The sequence below is a fragment of the Microcaecilia unicolor genome, chromosome 1, assembly GCF_901765095.1.
Source record: "Microcaecilia unicolor chromosome 1, aMicUni1.1, whole genome shotgun sequence".
Taxonomy (NCBI): domain Eukaryota; kingdom Metazoa; phylum Chordata; class Amphibia; order Gymnophiona; family Siphonopidae; genus Microcaecilia; species Microcaecilia unicolor.
In genome coordinates this window covers 686,240,246-686,259,872 of record NC_044031.1, presented here as the reverse complement: position 1 = coordinate 686,259,872, position 19,627 = coordinate 686,240,246, and the positions used below count along the sequence as shown (strand labels likewise).

The following is a 19,627-nucleotide window of genomic DNA, read 5'->3' as shown; positions in this document are numbered from 1 at the left end:
GGACTATATAAGTACTACTACTAGTACTACTACTTAGCATTTAGCGCTGTACACTTGAACATGAAGAGACAGTCTCTGCTCGACAGAGCTTACAATCTAATTAGGACAAACAAACAGGACAAATGAGAGATAAGGGAATTACTAAGGTGGGGATGATAAAATAAGGGTACTGAACAATTGAGTAAGGGTTAGGAGTTAAAAGCAGCATCAAAAAGGTGGGCTTTTAGCCTAGATTTGAAGACGGCCAGAGATGGAGCTTGACGTACTGGCTCAGGAAGTCTATTCCAGGCATATGGTGCAGCATGATAAAAGGAACAGAGTCTGGAGTTAGCGGTGGAGGAGAAGGGTGCAGATAAGAGAGATTTACCTAGTGAACGGAGTTCCTAGGGGGAGTGTAGGGAGCAGCAGATCGAGAAGGATGAGGATAGGATAGAATAGACCTTTGGATCTGGCCAGAAACAGGTCATTGGAGACTTTAGCAAGTGCTGTTTCAGTTGAATGAAGAGGGCGAAAGCCAGATTGAAGTGGATCAAGAATAGCTTGAGATGAAAGAAAGTCAAGGCAACAGCAGTGAACAGCACGTTCAAGTATCTTGGATTCGAAAAGGAGGAGGGAGATGGGGAGATAGTTGGAAGGACAGGTAGGGTCCAATGAAGGTTTTTTAAGGAGTGGTGTGACTACGGCATGTTTGAAGGCATCAGAAACAGTCGCAGTGGAAAGATCAAATACAGGAATATACATGTATACATACAACAAACAAGAGACTTTGAAGAAAGATGTAACGGAATGACTAAGTGATCAGATACGCTGATGGTGTTGTGTAGAGTAGGCGGGAATGGATTTGTCCCATGACTACGTGGTATGGACTGACAGCAACTGAGCAAAGGCCCAAAATGCACAGCAAGGAGATGTTGCACAATCATGGCAGTTGGTGGATCACAACTGAAAGCTGTTGTCTTGAGGCATCATTCCACTTTCTTTCCCTGGCAGAAAGGAGCAAAACCCAATTTAAAAGGGTTTGAGGCAAATGAAAAACAGATCAAATGATATGCCCCCCTTCCCCCAATTCTATTCATGGAAAAGTACAGGCACACAAAACAATGTACAGTCAGATCTTCCAGGCAGAACTATACAATATACCAACAAAATCCACTCAAGCTCCTTGCACACTCACTGAATACATTGGACTCCCCGCTGCTTCCACTAATATCTTTCATTTCTTCTAACTCAAGGAAACTGTAGTAAATCTCCTTTCTTATTGAAGATCAAAATCTCAACTATCTTTGGATGAGACAAGTCTCATGATCAGAGTCTTATGCCAGGATCTCAGGATCCTCATCCGCATGGTACTTAGTTCTTTAGAATTGCCTCATGGCACCTTATACTCAATCTCTGGAGATTCTCTCATTGGAAAGGAAGAATTCTTCTCCCCTTCCTGAACACCCCTGAGAGCACAACTCCCGTACTTGTCTCTCTGGCCTCACTAGGCTGGAACCCTCCCAGCTCTGGAAAATTCTCCTTTCTTACAAAGACAGATAAATTACTTCCTAGAGTCCAAGAGATCTTCACATTAAAAAAAATAAAAAATAAAGAAACCGCAGAAGCAGGAAGGAAAATATAGAGGGACAAAAGGGATATGAAACCTGGGAATAAGATTCAGAGAAAGCAAATCCCCAAGATCAATGAGATTTTATAGGACTGTACTAGGCTTATAACATAATTCACAGTAAATAAGAGTTAATCTATGCATCTAATTTCTTATCTACCTACACACTCTGATTACATGTAGCTCAAGAATGCAGAGGCAGTTGTAAAACCATTTAAATTAATTTCCTATCCTAACCCATTAGATGTCATCTGCTGCATTCTGAATCATCCATAAAAAATGATTTGCTTTTTAAGCTCCATGGTTTACACGTCTGTATTTTTTTTTCCCATTTGTTAACCCCATTACTAAATGTGAACAAGGGAGGCAAAGCAGGTCTCTTCTGTTCCCCTTTTCTCCGTCTGCTTAGTCTGTTCCTGCTCTTCTAGCTCTGAAGATAATATGAAGAAGTCCACTTATGACAGAACATCTCTGGGAACTAACAGAACTGTGAAATAGCACATTTGTAATTATTTGTGATAAGGAGCCCCCCCCCCCCCCCCCCCCCAGGACACTCAGGTCTCCTCATTGTTGGTTTGGATAATGTGTTTTTGACCAAGAACAAATTCAGTTTCAGAGAATGGCAGTCAAGAAGTTTCTGTCTGCAGACTAGTGAGTTCCTATTTCATTATAGGCCTTTCTTCCCATGGAGACCGCCCCTATGGAAAGATATAAACAGGATGGAGTCAGTCCAGAGCGCAGCCTTGAACATAAAACATATAAGGACAGGTTTATGACCCTCAACATGGATACACTGGAAGAGAGCTGGGAGAGAGGGCATATGACAGAAACGATTAAATATCTCAATGGCATTAATGTACAGGAGGTGAGCCTTTTTCAAATGAAGGAAAACTCTGGAATGAGAGGGCATACAATGAAGTTAAGAGGAAATAGGCTTAGGAGGAATCTAAGAAAGTATTCATTTACGGAAAGGGTGGTGGAAGCATGAAATGGCCTCCCAGTGGAGATTGTGGAGATGAGGACTGTGTCAGAGTTTAAGAAAGCTTGGGACAAGAATGTGGGATCCCTTAGGAGAAGGAGGAGTTAAGGGTTACAGAGGGTGGGCAGACTGGTTGGGCCATTTGACCTTTATCTGCATCATATTTCTATGTTTCCATTCTGTGTAGTCCCTGAGAAACAAGTCTTTATGCCTCAGTAGACTGCCAGCCTCTAGACTATTCTATAAAAATGGTCTTTATTTATTTAATATCACCAAAAGAAACTAACAAGTTGCCATGTCTACCTTTTCCAAACCTAAGTTCCAATCAATTATGGTCACACATTGTACTAATGTTATCACAAAACTAAACATAGCACATTCTTCCTTCACTCTATAAAAGAACTATATTTTCCTTCAGTACAAGACAACCGTAGCTCATACCCCTCACCTACTTTTTTAGGGGTTTCCACTTTCTCACATGACACTAGAAAGACTAGTACTTTGCAACCGTATTGAAACATTTGTCCATTCTTTTTTCCTCAGGAATTGTCCTTCTGGGTTTCTATGTCAAAGAGTCCTCAAACCCCTTTCCCTAGTGCTGACTAGGGTTATCTTCTCTTAGACCGACTCTTTCAAGCCTTTTTTTTTTTCCTGTGTGCAGGGCCGCCGAGAGACTGAACTGGGCCCCGCCAGCAGAAAATGTCTTCCTCCAGCACTGCCTGCCTGCCCCTGCAGCTGCTTTTCCTCTCGGGGCATGCTCGGTTTCAAAACCAAACATGCGCGCCTGAGGAAAAGCAGCCGCTCAGCAATTGGGCAGAAGAACAGTGCTGGAGGAAGCTCTGGGTCCTCCCCAGCATTCAAGGGGGGGCCCGCTGCCGGAGTTTTCTCTCTCCTGCTCCTGTCGGAACGCAATCACTCGGGACCCGTCAGGAGCAGGAGAGAGAGAGAGAGCCCGGCGGTGGGGGGGGGGGAGGAATTCCCCCCCCCACTTGGTGGCCCTGAGTGCCATTGCATCACCCAGGAGCCTTCCTTCAGTCTAGGTTCCCCTCTCCCTTATAGATAGTGCACACTTCTTGAGGACTTCCTTTCTACCCTGCACAACAGTTTTTAGGCAAGCAGCCTTTCTCTTTTCCTCTTGCTTAAGGCTCTCTCTTACTATGTTGGCTGTTCTGATGGTAAAAGGTTTCAGCTCCACCTCCCCCCACCCCTCCCACACACACACTTTTCCACAGCTGAGGAAGGCTGCTAATCAATAACCTTGCTCTCCTCCCTTTAAGAAATTTTTCAGCTTTTCCCCATCTCTGCAGCCTGGAAGGGTTACTAATGAGACATTCTGTCTTTCTGCACAGAAAGTATCCATGCCTACAATTCCCAAAAGGCTCAGCTTCCTCTCAGCCTGCATAGCCCTCTTTCTGGGTCTGGCTCTCTCCTGCTTTTCCCCTAGGGCTCCTGCTAATGCTGGAAACAGGTTCTCCCAGAACATGACAGTGAGGTTTCTGAATAAGGTAAATGTTTGTACTTGTATTGTTTCTTTTGCCAAAGAATCATTAATCCATGCCAGGTTTTCTTGTCTGCTCGGGCTTCTTTCCTGTGTTCCCAGGGACCTTGACTGGCTTTCCTTGTCACATACTACAAAGAAATCCACTGTGTAATATTTTATCTATATGGGCCTCCCAGGCCAACATTTTCAGTATAAATTGTTACTGTGTTGCTCTTTGAGCAACCAAATCTAGTATAACCCTACCTGCATTTGAAAGGTATGTGCTGCACACAAATGATATTGCCTATCACAGCAAAAGACAGCACAATCTGAATAGAGTTACTTGGAAATAATCTATAGCATTACTGCAGAAGTGCCACTAATTAGGCTTGAAATAAAATTTGCCTGTCTTCTTCATAAGATTCCTACTTAAATTTTATTTGTATGCAGAATTAGAAAAGGTACAGAGAAGGGCAACCAAAATGATAAAAAGGATGGAACAACTCCCATAAGGAAAGGCTGGAGAGGTTGGGGCTCTTCAGCTGCTGCTTGGAGGACAGACAACTAAGGGGAAGTGTGGTAGATGTCTGTAAAATCTTGAGAGGAGTGGAACCTGCAAATGCAAATTGGTTGTTTACTCCTTCAAAAAGAATAAAGACCAGTCGTACATTTAACACAAATCGGAGAAAATATTTTTCCACTCAATGCACAATAAAGCTCTGGAATTTGTTGCTGGTGGATGGAGTAAAAGCAGTTAATGTAGCTGAATGTAAAAACAAAGTTCTGGACAAGTTCCTGGAGGAAAAGTCCATAAAGTGTTATTAAGGTAGATCTTAGGAAAGCCACTGCTTATCCCTGAGGTTAAGTAGAATGGAACTCTGCCAGGTATCTGTGATCTAGATTGGCCACTGTTAGAAACAGGATACTGGGCTAGATGGACCTTTGGCCTGACTCAGTATCGCTATTCTTATGTTCTTTTGTTTTTATCCTACATACTCTGAAAAACACAATCTGACCAAAGGCAGAAAAGGAAACCTCCAAGCCTGAATCATGTGCTTGCAGAGAGCTTGCTTATTTATGTTTTTTATAAAAACTTGTATTCTGCAGGTCTACAGGAAAGTCCTGAATTCTAGGTGAAGGCCTATAAAGAGGGAAAGAGATCTTCCAGTTTAGAAATGTTTGTGGTTATGGCAAATCTCCCCCCAGATACATGATACAGGCATTTCCCATCCTGCTTACTGGGCTGGAGGAACCATAAGTCTTGTTTAAAACATCATGAAGTGAGAAAAACAACCAACAGTCTCTGTAGCCACTTTCCCAGTCAGTTTCAAAAGGGAAAATAGCCACAAACTTTACTCTCCTGCACAGAGTTTGAACATTCCCCCCTCAAGAAATATGTAGAACACACTAACCAATAAACATAACATGAAACAGACTGGATATTACAATAGCCTGGGACATCAATATCCTTCTAAAACCTATGGAAAAGGGAAGAACTGGTCTGACCACTAGGGCTCATTTTCAAAGCACTTAGACTTACAAAGTTCCATAGCTTACTATGGAACTTTGTAAGTCTAAGTGCTTTGAAAATATGCCAATTATTAAGTGGACTAGTGTCTGCCTAGGTTGGCACAATTTGAATGGCAGAAGTTAGCATGTCTACAGATGACTCATGGCAACCGGCACAGGGTCCTGAACATCTGAACTTGCTCAAGGCCAATCAGGTCCTTCCGAACTTCCTATTTCAGAGAAAGTGAGACCCAGTGGCCTTGAGCATGCCTGGATGCTCAAGGCCCCATGGTAGCCACAATGACTCTTCTGTAGACTTGCTGATTGCTGTACAGGTGTCACCCTAGAGAGTTTAGGGAAGGGAAACTGCTGAACACTTTGTGGAGAGGGAAGAGAAGAGGGCAGGGGATGATGCTAGATACCTTGAGTGGGGAAGGGAAAGGAATGAGATGCTGGACACCATGGGGTATAACCATAAAACAAAACTCCAAAACAAGATTATTACTCTATGGTCATATTAGAAAGATATTTAGCTAAAGCAAGTGGTCCAATTTACAAGCTGCATTGATGGCTTAACTTTGCATATGAGGGTTCTCACCATGCAAAAAATATCTAAATATTATTTAGAGGAATTTCTTGATATTAAAAATATTTGCATTCGAGCACATGCACAGGAGTCCTTGACTAGCAGACACCATGAGAGGGCAGAGAAAGGAAGGAGAATGCTAGATGCCAAGGCAGGCGAAGGGGAGGGAAGACCTCTAAATAGAAAGAGGATAGTTTCAGTGGTGTAGGAAGGGGGGGGCGGTGGGGCGGTCCACCCCGGGTGCACGCCGCTGGGGGGTGTCGGCGCCTCGCTGGTTCCTTGCTCTCTCTGCCCCAGAACAGGTTACTTCCTGTTCCGGGGCAGAGAGAGCAAGGAACCAGCGAGGCGCTGACACCCTCCCAGCGGCGTGCTCTCGGCGGATTGACCCGCCCACCCACCCCTCTACCGCCTTCCAGGTATGTTCTCGCGGGAGGGGGGAGGGTGCGTCGCGCTGCACCCGGGGGGAGGTGCGTAGCGGCAACCCGCCCCGGGTGTCAGCTGCCCTCGCGACACCACTGGATAGTTTCAAAATAAAACTTAACACATCAACAGTTATACGTTATTTTATGATGGGCAGGAATGGTACTTAGATGGCAACTCCAGCAGTGGGGTAGTGAGGCCAATGTTGGATGGACTTCTATTGTCTGTGCCCCATATATGCATGGTGTTGAAACCCACTCCAGCCCATCCTGATTCCTGACAACTCCAGTAGTTCAGACATAAGGCCAGTGCAGGGCGCTCTTTTATGGGCTGAACCCTGAAAATGGCAAGGACAGTCAGGATCAAGTATGTGTATTTTATATCACATTCATATCACCTGCTATGAGTGCAAGTGCTGTATATCTCAGTGTGGGAGAGGAAAACATCATAAAGTGGAACTTAGCAAGTAAAATGTAATAATACTATTGGATTGTTGGTTCAATAATGATTTGATAATGAATGTGACTGTTGGGCAGACTGGATGGACCACGCAGGTTTTTATCTGCTGTCATTTATTTATGTTATTATGTTACCACGTTTCCATGGAGGAAGGAGAGGAGAGATGCTAGACCCATAGGAAGGGAAAGTAGAAAAAGGGAGATGCTGGACATGGGAAGGGAGGGCCTTGAGCCATCCTTGGTAGTGAGTGTACACAGATAAAAAGTTTACCTAGGAGTCAGATGCCCTGGATATTGCAAACTCATACACAGAGATTGGCATACACACCAAGAAAAGGAGTAGCAATTCTGTCTTTCCTTTAGAGATGCTAGGCCAACTGTAAACTGTTTAAGTGCTTGACAGGCCAGTGACTGAGTGACTGAGGCAAATAAGGAAACCTGTCAACAAAATCCAGACTTCAATAAAGGAACTTTAACAACCAAGAAAAAGGAAAAAAAGAGGGGCAGCCTAGTGATCAGTGTAGTGGACTGTTCATATCCCCCTACAACTCTTTGCCCTCCAAGAACAGGGAAATACCTACTGCATCTGACTGTACACTACCTCAATAGCCTTCAGGCTTGCAAATGTCATAAATATTTAGGTACAGTAGGTCTATGTCTATATAATACCCTAACTGTCAAATTCAAAAATAATTCATCTCAATGCCTATAAAAATAATTTAAGCAGCCAGTACCTGTTGCGATCTAGAGCCAGAGTCACAATGAGGGTACAAGAACCAGTAAAGCCTCAACTGAAGTCTCTAAAAATGTAGTTAATCCCAAGCTATCACCAGGGAAACTTCTGAAAGAGGGCATCAGACTCTTCTATTTTTTAGGGAGGAAAATAATAGATTCTAGAGGCAGACAGGTAGAATAGAACGTTCTGCAACCTTGAGAACGTTGTTTAAATAGTGTGCTTAAAGCATAGTCAGAGCTGAAATAGAAAGTATGTCATATCCACACTCTGTAAGCCACATTGAGCCTGCAAATAGGTGGGAAAATGTGGGATACAAATGCAATAAATAATAAATAATAACAATGTTAGGAAAGCGTATAAGATACAGATTCCTGCACCTGACCAGATTCTCCAGGTTCTCCAGTTCATCTGATCCAACTTCCTCCTGCTTGTTCGTCTACTCCAGCTTGCCTGATCCTGCTTCTCCCTGGCTGCTCCAGTCCATCGGCTCCAGCTTGTTCCATCGGCTCCAGCTTGTTCCAGTTCATCTGATCCAGCTACTTCCTGCTTGTTCATCTACTCCAGCCTGCCTGATCCTGCTTCTCCTTGGCTGCTCCAGTCCATCGGCTCCGGCTTGTTCCGGTGCACCTGATCCAGCTTCTTCCTGCTGGTTCATCTACTCCAGCCTGCCCGATCCTGCTTCTCCCTGGCTGCTCCAGTCCATCGGCTCCAGCTTGTTCCAGTCCGTCTACTCTATCTTCTCCCAGCCTCTTCCAGTCCGTCTGCTCCAACTTGTTCCAGTCCGCCTGACCCAGCTTCTCCCTGCTCCCTCCAATCCATCTGCTCCAGCCTGCTTGTTCCAGTCCATCAGCTCCAGCGTGTTCCAGTCCGCCTGATCCAGCTGCTCTAGCGTGTTCCAGTCCAGCTGCTCCAACGTGTTCCAGTCCGCCAGACCCAGCATCCCCCTGCTCGCTCCAGTCCATATGCTCCAGCCTGCTTGTTCCGGTCCATCTGCTCCACCATGCTCCAATCCACCTGATCCAACCCCTAGCCAATCAACCTGCCTGCTAGCCAATCACCTGTTCCTGCCTGCCTGCTAGCCAATCAACCTGCCTGCTCAGCCATTGACTTACCTACCTGCCTGCTAGCTTTTCAGCCATTGACTTACCTAATCGCCAACCCAAAACCTAGCTTCAAGCCCTATCTATCTGCTTAATACCTCAGTCATTACATACTCACCCATTAACACCTGTTAACTGCTTAACATGGATTACTGAGACCAAGTCAGCATGGCTTTTGTGTGGGGAAATCTTGCCTGACCAATTTACTTCAATTCTTTGAAAGAGTGAACAAACATGTGGACAAAGGGGAGTCGGTTGATATTGTGTATCTGGATTTTCAAAAGGCGTTTGACAAGGTACCTCATGAAAGGCTACAGGGGAAATTGGAGGGTCATGGGATAGGAGGAAATGTCCTATTGTGGATTAAAAACTGGTTGAAGGATAGGAAACAGAGAGTGGGGTTAAATGGGCAGTATTCACAATGGAGAAGGGTAGTTAGTGCTAGGACCGCTGCTTTTTAATATATTTATAAATGATTTAGAGATGGGAGTAACTAGCGAGGTAATTAAATTTGCTGATGACACAAAGTTATTCAAACTCGTTAAATCGCGACAGGATTGTGAAAAATTACAAGAGGACCTTACGAGACTGGGAGACTGGGCGGCTAAATGGCAGATGATGTTTAATGTGAGCAAGTGCAAGGTGATTCATGTGGGAAAAAAGAACCCGAATTATAGCTACGTCATGCAAGGTTCCACGTTAGGAGTTACGGACCAAGAAAGGGATCTGGGTGTCGTCGTCGATAACACACTGAAACCTTCTGCTCAGTGTGCTGCTGCGGCTAAGAAAGCGAATAGAATGTTGGGTGTTATTAGGAAAGGTATGGAAAACAGGTGTGAGGATGTTATAATGCCGTTGTATCGCTCCATGGTGCGACCGCACCTTGAGTATTGTGTTCAATTCTGGTCGCCGCATCTCAAGAAAGATATAGTAGAATTGGAAAAGGTGCAGCGAAGGGCGACTAAAATGATAGCGGGGATGGGACGACTTCCCTATGAAGAAAGACTAAGGAGGCTAGGGCTATACAGCTTGGAGAAGAGACGGCTGAGGGGAGACATGATAGAGGTATATAAAATAATGAGTGGAGTGGAACAGGTGGATGTGAAGCGTCTGTTCACGCTTTCCAAAAATACTAGGACTAGGGGGGCATGCGATGAAACTACAGTGTAGTAAATTTAAAACAAATCGGAGAAAATTTTTCTTCACCCAACGTGTAATTAAACTCTGGAATTCGTTGCCGGAGAAAGTGGTGAAGGCGGTTAGCTTAGCAGAGTTTAAAAAGGGGTTGGACGGTTTCCTAAAGGACAAGTCCATAAACCGCTACTAAATGGACTTGGAAAAATCCAAAATTCCAGGAATAACATGTATAGAATGTTTGTACATTTGGGAAGCTTGCCAGGTGCCCTTGGCCTGGATTGGCCGCTGTCGTGGACAGGATGCTGGGCTCGATGGACCCTTGGTCTTTTCCCAGTATGGCATTACTTATGTACTTATGTACTTATGTAACACCTCAGTCACTATATAGTCACCTGTTACACCTCAGTCACTACCTATGGCTCCTGTCCATGTTCTCTTCCTTGCCCTGTCCCTTCCTAATCTTCTTTCCCCCCCCCCCCACTCCCACTGTCTACCATTAGAACTACCCGCTGCCCTCCCACCCTGCCCGCCACCGCAATACCCTATTCACCTCCATCCCTCACCTCACCATCCCTCTTGTCCCCCTCCTCCTTCCTGGCTCTCAACCTTCGGCACTTCCTTCCTGCCATTAACCCATCCCCTTTCCTCCTAAGTACACCCCGTCTTCGTCGCCTTCGTCGCCCGACCTCCCCCACCCTCCTCCGCACTCTCTTGCTCTTCCTCCTGCTAACCGCAGGAGACATTAACCCTAATCCAGGTCCCCCCCACCTGTCCCCATCCTATCCTTGTGAACGATCCCGGGATGTCTCCAATCTCGTCTCTATTCCCCTCCTTCCCCCCTTCTCCCTCCCCTTCTCATGCGCCTTGTGGAATGCCCACTCAGTCTGCAACAAACTGCCTCTCACCCACGATCTCTTTATCTCTCGCTCCCTTCAACTGCTCGCCCTAACCGAAACCTGGATCTCCCCGGAAGACTCTGCCTCAGTTGCAGCCCTCTGCCATGGAGGCTATCTCTTCTCCCACACGCCCTGCCCAATTGGCCGCGGCGGAGGCGTTGGGCTACTACTATCACCCTCCTGTAGTTTCCAACCCCTCCACCTACCGCAGTCTCACTGCTTCCCATCCTTTGAAGCCCATTCCATCCGGCTATTCTACCCGCTACCACTCAGAGTGGCAGTCATTTACCGCCCCCCGGATAAATCCTTCCCTTCATTCCTTACCGACTTTGATGCTTGGCTCTCTGTCTTTCTTGACCCCTCATCTCCGTCCCTCATTCTCGGAGACTTTAACGTACATGCTGATGACCTATCCGACCCCCATACTTCTAAGTTCCTCACCCTAACATCCTCCTTCAACCTCCAGCTGTGCTCCACCACCCCTACTCACCGTGACGGACATTGTCTTGACCTCGTCCTCTCCTCCTCCGGCTCACCCTCCAATTTCCACGTCTCAGCTCTTCCTCTCTCCGACCATCACCTGATCACATTCACACTTCTTCACCCCCCCCCCTCCACCCCGTCCAACTTTAACCACCACCTCCAGGAACCTCCAGGCTATTGACCCCTCCACCCTATCATCTACTATCTCTAATCTCCTCCCCTCCATCACGTCCTTCGTAACTGTCGACAAAGCGGTCTCCGCTTACAATACCGCTCTCTCCTCTGCTTTGGACACCCTCGCGCCATCCATCTCCCGTCCCACAAAGCGCACCAATCCCCAGCCCTGGCTGACTCCTTGCATCCGTTACCTTCGCTCCTGCACCCGATCCGCTGAGCGTCTCTGGAGGAAATCTCGTACCCTTTCAGACTTCCTCCACTACAAATTCATGCTATCCTCCCTCCACTCCTCCCTATTCAGTGCAAAACAGGACTATTACACCCAATTGACCAATTCTCTCAGCTCCAACCCTCGTCGTCTCTTCACCACCCTTAACTCCCTCCTAAAACTGCCCCCCGCTCCTACTCCCCCTTCTCTCTCTCCTCAATCACTGGCCGACTATTTCCGCGACAAAGTGCAAAAGATCAACCTTGAGTTCACGACCAAACCACCACCTCCCCTTCACCCTTTAACCCTCTCCCTCAACCAACCTACCCAGGTCTCCTTTTCCTCCTTTCCTGAGATCACCGAGGATGAAACTTCCCGCCTTCTTTCCTCCTCGAAATGCACCACCTGTTCCTCTGATCCCATCCCCACCAACCTACTCAACACCATCTCCGATACTGTCACCCCGCCATCTGTCGCATCCTCAACCTCTCTCTCTCCACTGCAACTGTCCCTGACACCTTCAAGCATGCCGTTGTCACACTTCTCCTCAAAAAACCTTCACTTGACCCTACCTGCCCCTCCAACTACCGCCCCATCTCTCTTTTACCCTTCCTTTCCAAATTACTTGAGCGCGCCGTTCACAGCCGCTGCCTTGATTTTCTCTCCTCTCATGACATCCTCAATCCACTTCAATCCGGTTTTCGCCCTCTGCACTCGACAGAAACAGCACTCTCTAAAGTTTGCAATGACCTGCTCCTGGCCAAATCCAGAGGTCATTACTCCATCCTCATCCTCCTCGATCTTTCCGCCGCGTTTGACACTGTCAACCATGATTTACTTCTTGCCACGCTATCCTCTTTTGGGTTCCAAGGCCCTGTCCTCTCCTGGTTCTCCTCTTATCTCTCCCACCGCACCTTCAGGGTACACTCCCATGGATCTTCCTCCACTCCCATCCCACTATCTGTTGGATTTCCCCAGGGATCTGTCCTTGGACCCCTTCTCTTCTCAATCTACACCTCTTCCCTGGGCTCGCTGATCTTTTCTCATGGTTTTCAGTATCATCTTTATGCTGATGACACCCAGCTATACCTCTCCACACCTGACATCACCGTGGTGACCCAGGCCAAGGTATCGGCCTGTTTATCCGACATCGCGGCATGGATGTCCAACCACCACCTGAAGCTGAACATGTCCAAGACCGAGCTCCTCGTCTTTCCTCCCAAACCCACTTCTCCTCTTCCTCCACTCTCTATCTCTGTTGATAACACCCTCATCCTCCCCGTCCCATCTGCCCGCAATCTCGGAGTCATCTTCGACTCCTCCCTCTCCTTCGCTGCGCATATCCAACAGACTGCCAAGACCTGTCGCTTCTTCCTCTTCAACATCAGCAAAATTCGCCCTTTCCTCTCTGAGCACACCACCAGAACTCTCGTCCACGCTCTCATTACCTCTCACCTTGATTACTGCAACTTACTCCTCACCGGCCTCCCACTCAGCCATCTATCCCCCCTTCAATCAGTTCAGAACGCTGCAGCACGTCTTATATTCCACCAAAACCGATATACTCATATCACCCCTCTCCTCAAATCACTTCATTGGCTTCCGATCAGATATCGCATACAATTCAAGCTCCTCCTCCTTACCTACAAGTGCACTCAGTCTGCGGCTCCTCACTACCTCTCCACCCTCATCTCCCCCTATGTTCCCGCCCGTAACCTCCTCTCACAGGACAAAGCCCTTCTCTCAGTACCCTTCTCCACCACTGCCAACTCTAGGCTCCGCTCATTCTGCCTTGCTTCACCCTATGCCTGGAACAATCTTCCTTTACCCATACGCCATGCCCCCTCCCTACCCATCTTCAAATCTCTGCGTAAAACTCACCTCTTCAATGCTGCCTTCGGCGCCTAACCGCTCGAGATAGATAGAATGCCCCAATCTATCCACCCTATCAGATTAACTGTTCACTCATCCTCTAGATTGTTCACTTGTCTTTAGATTGTTCTCTTGTCTTTTAGATTGTAAGCTCTTTGAGCAGGGACCATCCCTCTATGTTTAAATTGTACAGCACTGCATAACCCTAGTAGCGCTTTAGAAATGCTAGTTAGTAGTAGTAGTAGTTTCATGCATAAAGAAACACTGTCCTTAGTGAAATGAAAGAGAAACTTAACGAAATCTCAAAAAAAAAAAAAATATATATATATATATTGTATTCCCTCCCTCAGATTCCACTACACCATTTGTACATTTTAAGTATTCAATGGGCTGGAGCAAACCTTTGATGCTCCTGACCTGCTGCTGCAATTGTAAATGGCACCAGCAAACCAGGTTTAATCTGCATTACACAAGAAAATACCATTAGTGCCATTTGCAGTGGTGCCCTCAGTGGGGTAGGAACTGCCTTGAAAACTTAACACCTCTAACTGGGGTAAGAGAGTCCAGGATGGGATGGGGGAGAATTGGGGGAGGGCTCATCAAGATACCTTTTTTTTGGTGGCAGCAGGGAACCAGCTTTTTTTGTGCGGTTGGTTCAAGATAAGTAACATGAGGCCTATATTATCATACTTTAGTATATTGGTGTTATTGTACTGTATTATGTGTTTGCTTATATTACAGCAAATAGTAGAAGTTTTTATCATTTCATTTTTTTTGCCTTTTTAAAAACGTCATGTTGTTTATTTGAAAACAAAATGAAAATACTAAACAACATGACATTTTTTAAAAAGCAAAAAAAAAAAAGAAAAAATGAAATGATAAAAACACTACTACTATTTGCAGTAACATAAGCAAACACATGTAATACAGTACAATAACACCAATATACTAAAGTATGATAATATAGGCCTCATGTTACTTATCTTGTGCCAATGATTCAAATCAATGACATATAAATCAAGTTCCAGATATTAGCACATTAATGCCGATGGTAATGCAACAAAAAAAGAAAAAAAATTAACACCTCCCTGGTCTAGTTATATTTCTCACAGTAAGGGGCCTGCATTAAAATTCACATGTTTTAATATATTCTATGCTACTAGACACTTAGGGCTCTGTTTACTAAGGTGTGTTAGTGTTTTTAACGTGCCTACACTTAGCGCATGCGCTAACCATGTAAGCACATAAACCATGTAGGCATATAAATGATTAATGCATGTACATGGTTAACGCGTGTTAAAAACGTTAACGTGCCTATAACACTGCTTAGTAAACAGGGCCCTTAGGGGTATGTTTAACATAGTAACATAGTAAATGACGGCAGATAAAGACCTGTACGGTCCATCCAGTCTGCCCAACAAGATAAACTCCTTTTACATGGTATGTGATACTTTATATGTATACCCGAGTTTGATTTGTCCTTGCCTTTCTCAGGGCACAGACCGTAGAAGTCTACCCAGCACTGTTCTTGTAGTAAGTTCTGGAGCTACTAAGTTTACTAAGGTGCGTTAGCGTTTTTAACGTGCCTTTAAAGTTAAGACATTTAAACACTAATGCGCCTATACATTCCTATGGGCGCATTTAGCGTTTAACACGTATCAACCATTAACGTGTGTTAAAAACGCTAACGCGCCTCTAGCGCACCTTAGTAAACATACGCCTTATAGACAAAAGAACCGATTTGTGTAATTATGCAGTTCATTATTTAGGGGCCTTTTATGAAAGCTTAGCACGCGCTAATAGAATTAGCCTGTGCTACATGCTAAGAATACTACTACTAATACTAATCATTTCTATAGCGCTACGCAGCGCTGTACACTTTATATGCAGGTACTTTCTCTGTCCCTAGAGGGCTCACAATCTATGTTTTTGTACCTGGGGCAATGGAGGGTTAAGGGACTTGCCCAGAGTCACAAGGAGCTACAGTGGGAATCAAACCCAGTTCCCCAGGCCACTGCACTGTTCACGAGGCTACTCCTCTGCATCTTAACTGTCTTCCTACACCCTCCCCAGGAATTCTATTATCACGTAAGTTCCTCCTTAAATAAGTGACATAATAATGTGACAACTGTGTTAAGAAGCCCATAGGTCATAAAATGGACTTGTAAGCATTTAGTGTACGCTGATTCTGTTAGTGCATGTGAAGCTTTAGTAAAAGGGTTTCTTAACCTTCTATTTCTTTGGGTACAAAACGTACCCTCCTGTTTACTGAGCTGTGTCAGCATTAGCGCACTGCCAGTCACTAGCGCAGCTTAGTAAACGGGGGGATAGACTGTAAGCTGCTCTTTTAGGCAAAGACATACTTACTAATCCTGGCAGTGACTCATACTGGGCTCTGGTTTGAAAAGGCAAATAATTAAATCTAATATCTAAATCCACATTGTAATATTTGTGCACAAATACAAAAACCTCAGACACTGGAAGGATAACAGGACCTGTTCGTATCCATGAAAGGCATGAAGAGATCAGAGAACTCGCACTCAGGCAGCACTTCCAAAGTATTAAAATGGAGAACTGCAACACTCGGGTCATTCTGAGCAAAGTGCAGACGGTACCCCTGCTTTTTCCATTCATAAGCAATGAATTAAAATTATGTTTACTATACCTTGGTGAAACCTTTAAGCATTATTTCTATAACTAGTTTTAATTAGCGTTCAAAGCTGAAGGTTATTCAGACAGTGCCTATACAGTCGCTGCTTGTAACTGAAGGGGGGGGGGGCAGTTAGCAAGCTGTGTTATGGCTATAATGTGCTTTATTTGCCCCTTAATGAGTGTTAAAGGGAATTAATGCCAGTTATATTACTGCAACACAGGGTATTCAACAGTACCGTGGGTTACATTGTAAGGAGATACAAAGCATGCAAAACACCTCATTACTATATAAATTCTAAAACATGGCTTGTGGTGAATACTGCGTTATAGCTGTAAAAATAACCCCGGCAAAAAGCTGGGGTTATTGTAACCTCCTGGGAGCACTGGGCCGCAAAGCCAAGGCACAAGCGCTTGGACCACATTTAAAAAGGATGGGTGTTCAGCCACAGAAGCTGCCCCTGCCCCCAGATGACAGTATCACACATATACCACCTGGAAGGACCCTCTCCCAAAGCAAGAAGCCCCCCCCCATCTGATTGGGGGACACTTTATTGGGAGGGTCCTGCCAGGTGAGGGTGTCTTGCTTTGGGGGAGGTGTGACTAGGGGGAGAGTCCTTAGGGTGCCATGCTGTCATCTGGTGGAAGGCGGCAGCTTCTCTGACCAAGCACCAGCTCCTTTCAGATACAGATCAGGAGCATCAGGCCATGGCTTTGAAGCCCAATGCTCCTGCTTGTGAGGTGGTTCACAAGCAATGAGACTTCTGTGGTACACTAAGGTGCAGTAAAATCTGATTTTTACCACACTTTGATAACACCCCCCCCCCCCCCCCCCAAAAGCAACAAAGCAGAAGTTTCAAGTTATTCTTTCCTGCACTCCTAGTAGGGATGGGGCAAAGAGGGTAAGAAAATTATTACATGCTAAAAAAAAAATATGTAAAAAAAAACCCACAACAGCTCCAGGCACCAGCAACACAAGCCGATGTTTGGGGGTGGCACAGTTCCAGGGGCAGCATTTCAGCCATTATTTTGACAAGATTAGGGAGGCACATTTATCATCATGCATTTGGTTCATTAATGCACCTCAACCGTTTTTATAGGTGCAAAACTGAATTACCACACATATAATCAATTTGCACATATTAAAAAGGTCTAAATAAAAATCGCACAGTGAAAGGATGGGTAAAAAAAGACAATTTTACAAAATGGGTAGGCAGCAGTAATTATGGAGCCTGGAGCACATGTATGTTTTGAAGAGATGTATCTTTGTTTCCTCTATGTGTGAGGAAATAACAGACAGGGATGTTTTCTTTCAGTTGCCTTGCTCATCTTGAAATGTGTTTTGGTTTTGGTTTTGTTCCTGTTATGTCAGTTTATGCTATTCCTCATTTGTTGACACTGTAATTTAATTTTCTACAATTTACAGCTTGATGAGACATGAATAATGGCTTAAGAAGGATGGTTCACTAAGGTGACAACACAGAGCACAGATCTTCTGAATAGCATAAAATGTGCTTTGGGGGATGCGAGAGAAAGAAGGAAAAGAGAGAAGATAATTAAAACATTGTATAAATGCAGTCGTCCTTTCTTTTCCTTTTCCAGTTTTGTCCCCTAAAGAGAATTGTAGTGGGATAGAGATAACAAAGGTGCCTTAAATATTAGCCTAGAGATGAAACAGTGAGACCTCACTACTACGGTTTATGCTTAAAAGTCCCTAATTGCTACCATCAGCGGGCAACAAAGCGTAATTTCAGAATATCAAACCTAAGAACGTCAAACACATCACATACAAGCGAAGAATTAATAGCCGCCGACAAAACCACACCATTAAAGCAGCAGAAATGAAATACTGTGTCTCTGGCAAATAAATAAAAGGGCAACAGGCCATTTACATCTCATTGGGAAGCACAGACAAAAAGTTTGCCGTAATTGTGTTTTATGATTCTTTGAAACGGGGGCCTGAGCCTAGCACTTGTCCATAGCGAGTGATGTACAGTGAAACAGGAATCAATTCATCGTCGCAGGTTAACTTCTCTGCCTGCATAGCTGTAGACACAAACCGGGAAAAAATGCATTTAAACAGATAAAAATATTTATTTATTTTTTAAATGGCAGAAAAGCAAAAGATCTCATCTTCGTTGCTAGTGCACATCAAAAAAAAAAAAAACATATTGTCAGCATGTATAATCCTGGTCCGTTAAAGGACAGAAAGAGTATATACTCTCCTTACCTGATAGGCATCTAGCTGTTCATCAGTAAATATCGTTTGCTTATTACCCATCTTAGATTAGAAATTCTCCCTCTGTACAAATGCATCACATTGGAAGTTGGAGGAGTCCTTTGTAGTATATGCATTTAGAGCATTTATACGTTGCGATCGTGCAGAAGAAATGCCCGACCCCGCATCGAATTTCGCCTGCTCGGTATCCGGTTAGGAAAGCAAAGAACAATGTCTCTCCAGGTTTGAAGATATTTAATAAAACACGATGACCAGAGGAAGTCAGTCAAAAGACTAGTTCTCACATTCTCCACAGCTGTATTTCCTTTTTCCTGTTCCCGAATATAAAGAACAGTTTCTAAGGGTGGTGATGATCTGTCAATATGAAGTAACTCTCTATCTGCAGCTCCCTCTCGCTGTCTCGCTCTCCACGGTTTCATCCCAGCGCAGATTCAGGCACTCCCTCTGCAACTTCACTGTGAATTACCAGTTTCCGACCACTAGAGAGCGCGACACCTGAGGTTTTAAACAACAATGTTTCATTAACATTGATACATATGTTAACTTCTCAAGATCTTGTTTGCCTGTAAAAAAAAAAAAATGCATGAAAAGCCCGGAAGCTAAAAGCACTTTTATGCATCCTTTCAAGTTACATACCATCTTACCTTTCTCTTCACTGCCATTACATCACAGACGTTTTTCTCAGTTATCTATCAGTCCCACCTTATGAAAAATAATGATACCGTTTTGGTCTCCATAAAACCAAACCCTGTTTTACTGATCATTGAACCATGAATTTGATTTTCATCTTCCTTCCCCCATGTGCCACCCAGGCCAGGAACATTATTTGGTTTATAGAACTTCACTTTCTGTTCACAACAAAATAATTCACAAGTGAGTAATCCCACCGCCTTTAGCAAAAGACTAATTATAGTGTTCTGCAGGTCAGGGACAAACTAACTAAAATACACTAGATAAATTTAAGGGAACTTGAAATTCTATTAAGCATCCCCTGTCCCAAACATTTCTAAATAGCTTTAGCGACTTGGCTGACTCAGATTCCTGGTACTGTGTATTTAACAACTGTAAAATAATAAAAAAAAACTGTCTTCA

The 19,627-nt window shown here is 44.6% G+C and overlaps 1 protein-coding gene across 1 annotated transcript in view; it reads right to left on the bottom strand.

Annotated features, from left to right (window-relative positions):
* CIB2 (calcium and integrin binding family member 2) overlaps positions 1-18,908 on the bottom strand; it is a 127,764-nt gene extending 108,856 nt beyond the window's left edge. The window contains exon 1 of the mRNA XM_030190388.1: positions 18,527-18,908. Coding sequence (XP_030046248.1) covers positions 18,527-18,577 — 51 coding nt within the window. The 5' untranslated portion in view covers positions 18,578-18,908. The remainder of the gene's footprint in view (positions 1-18,526) is intronic.
* Positions 18,909-19,627: the final 719 nt, after the last annotated feature.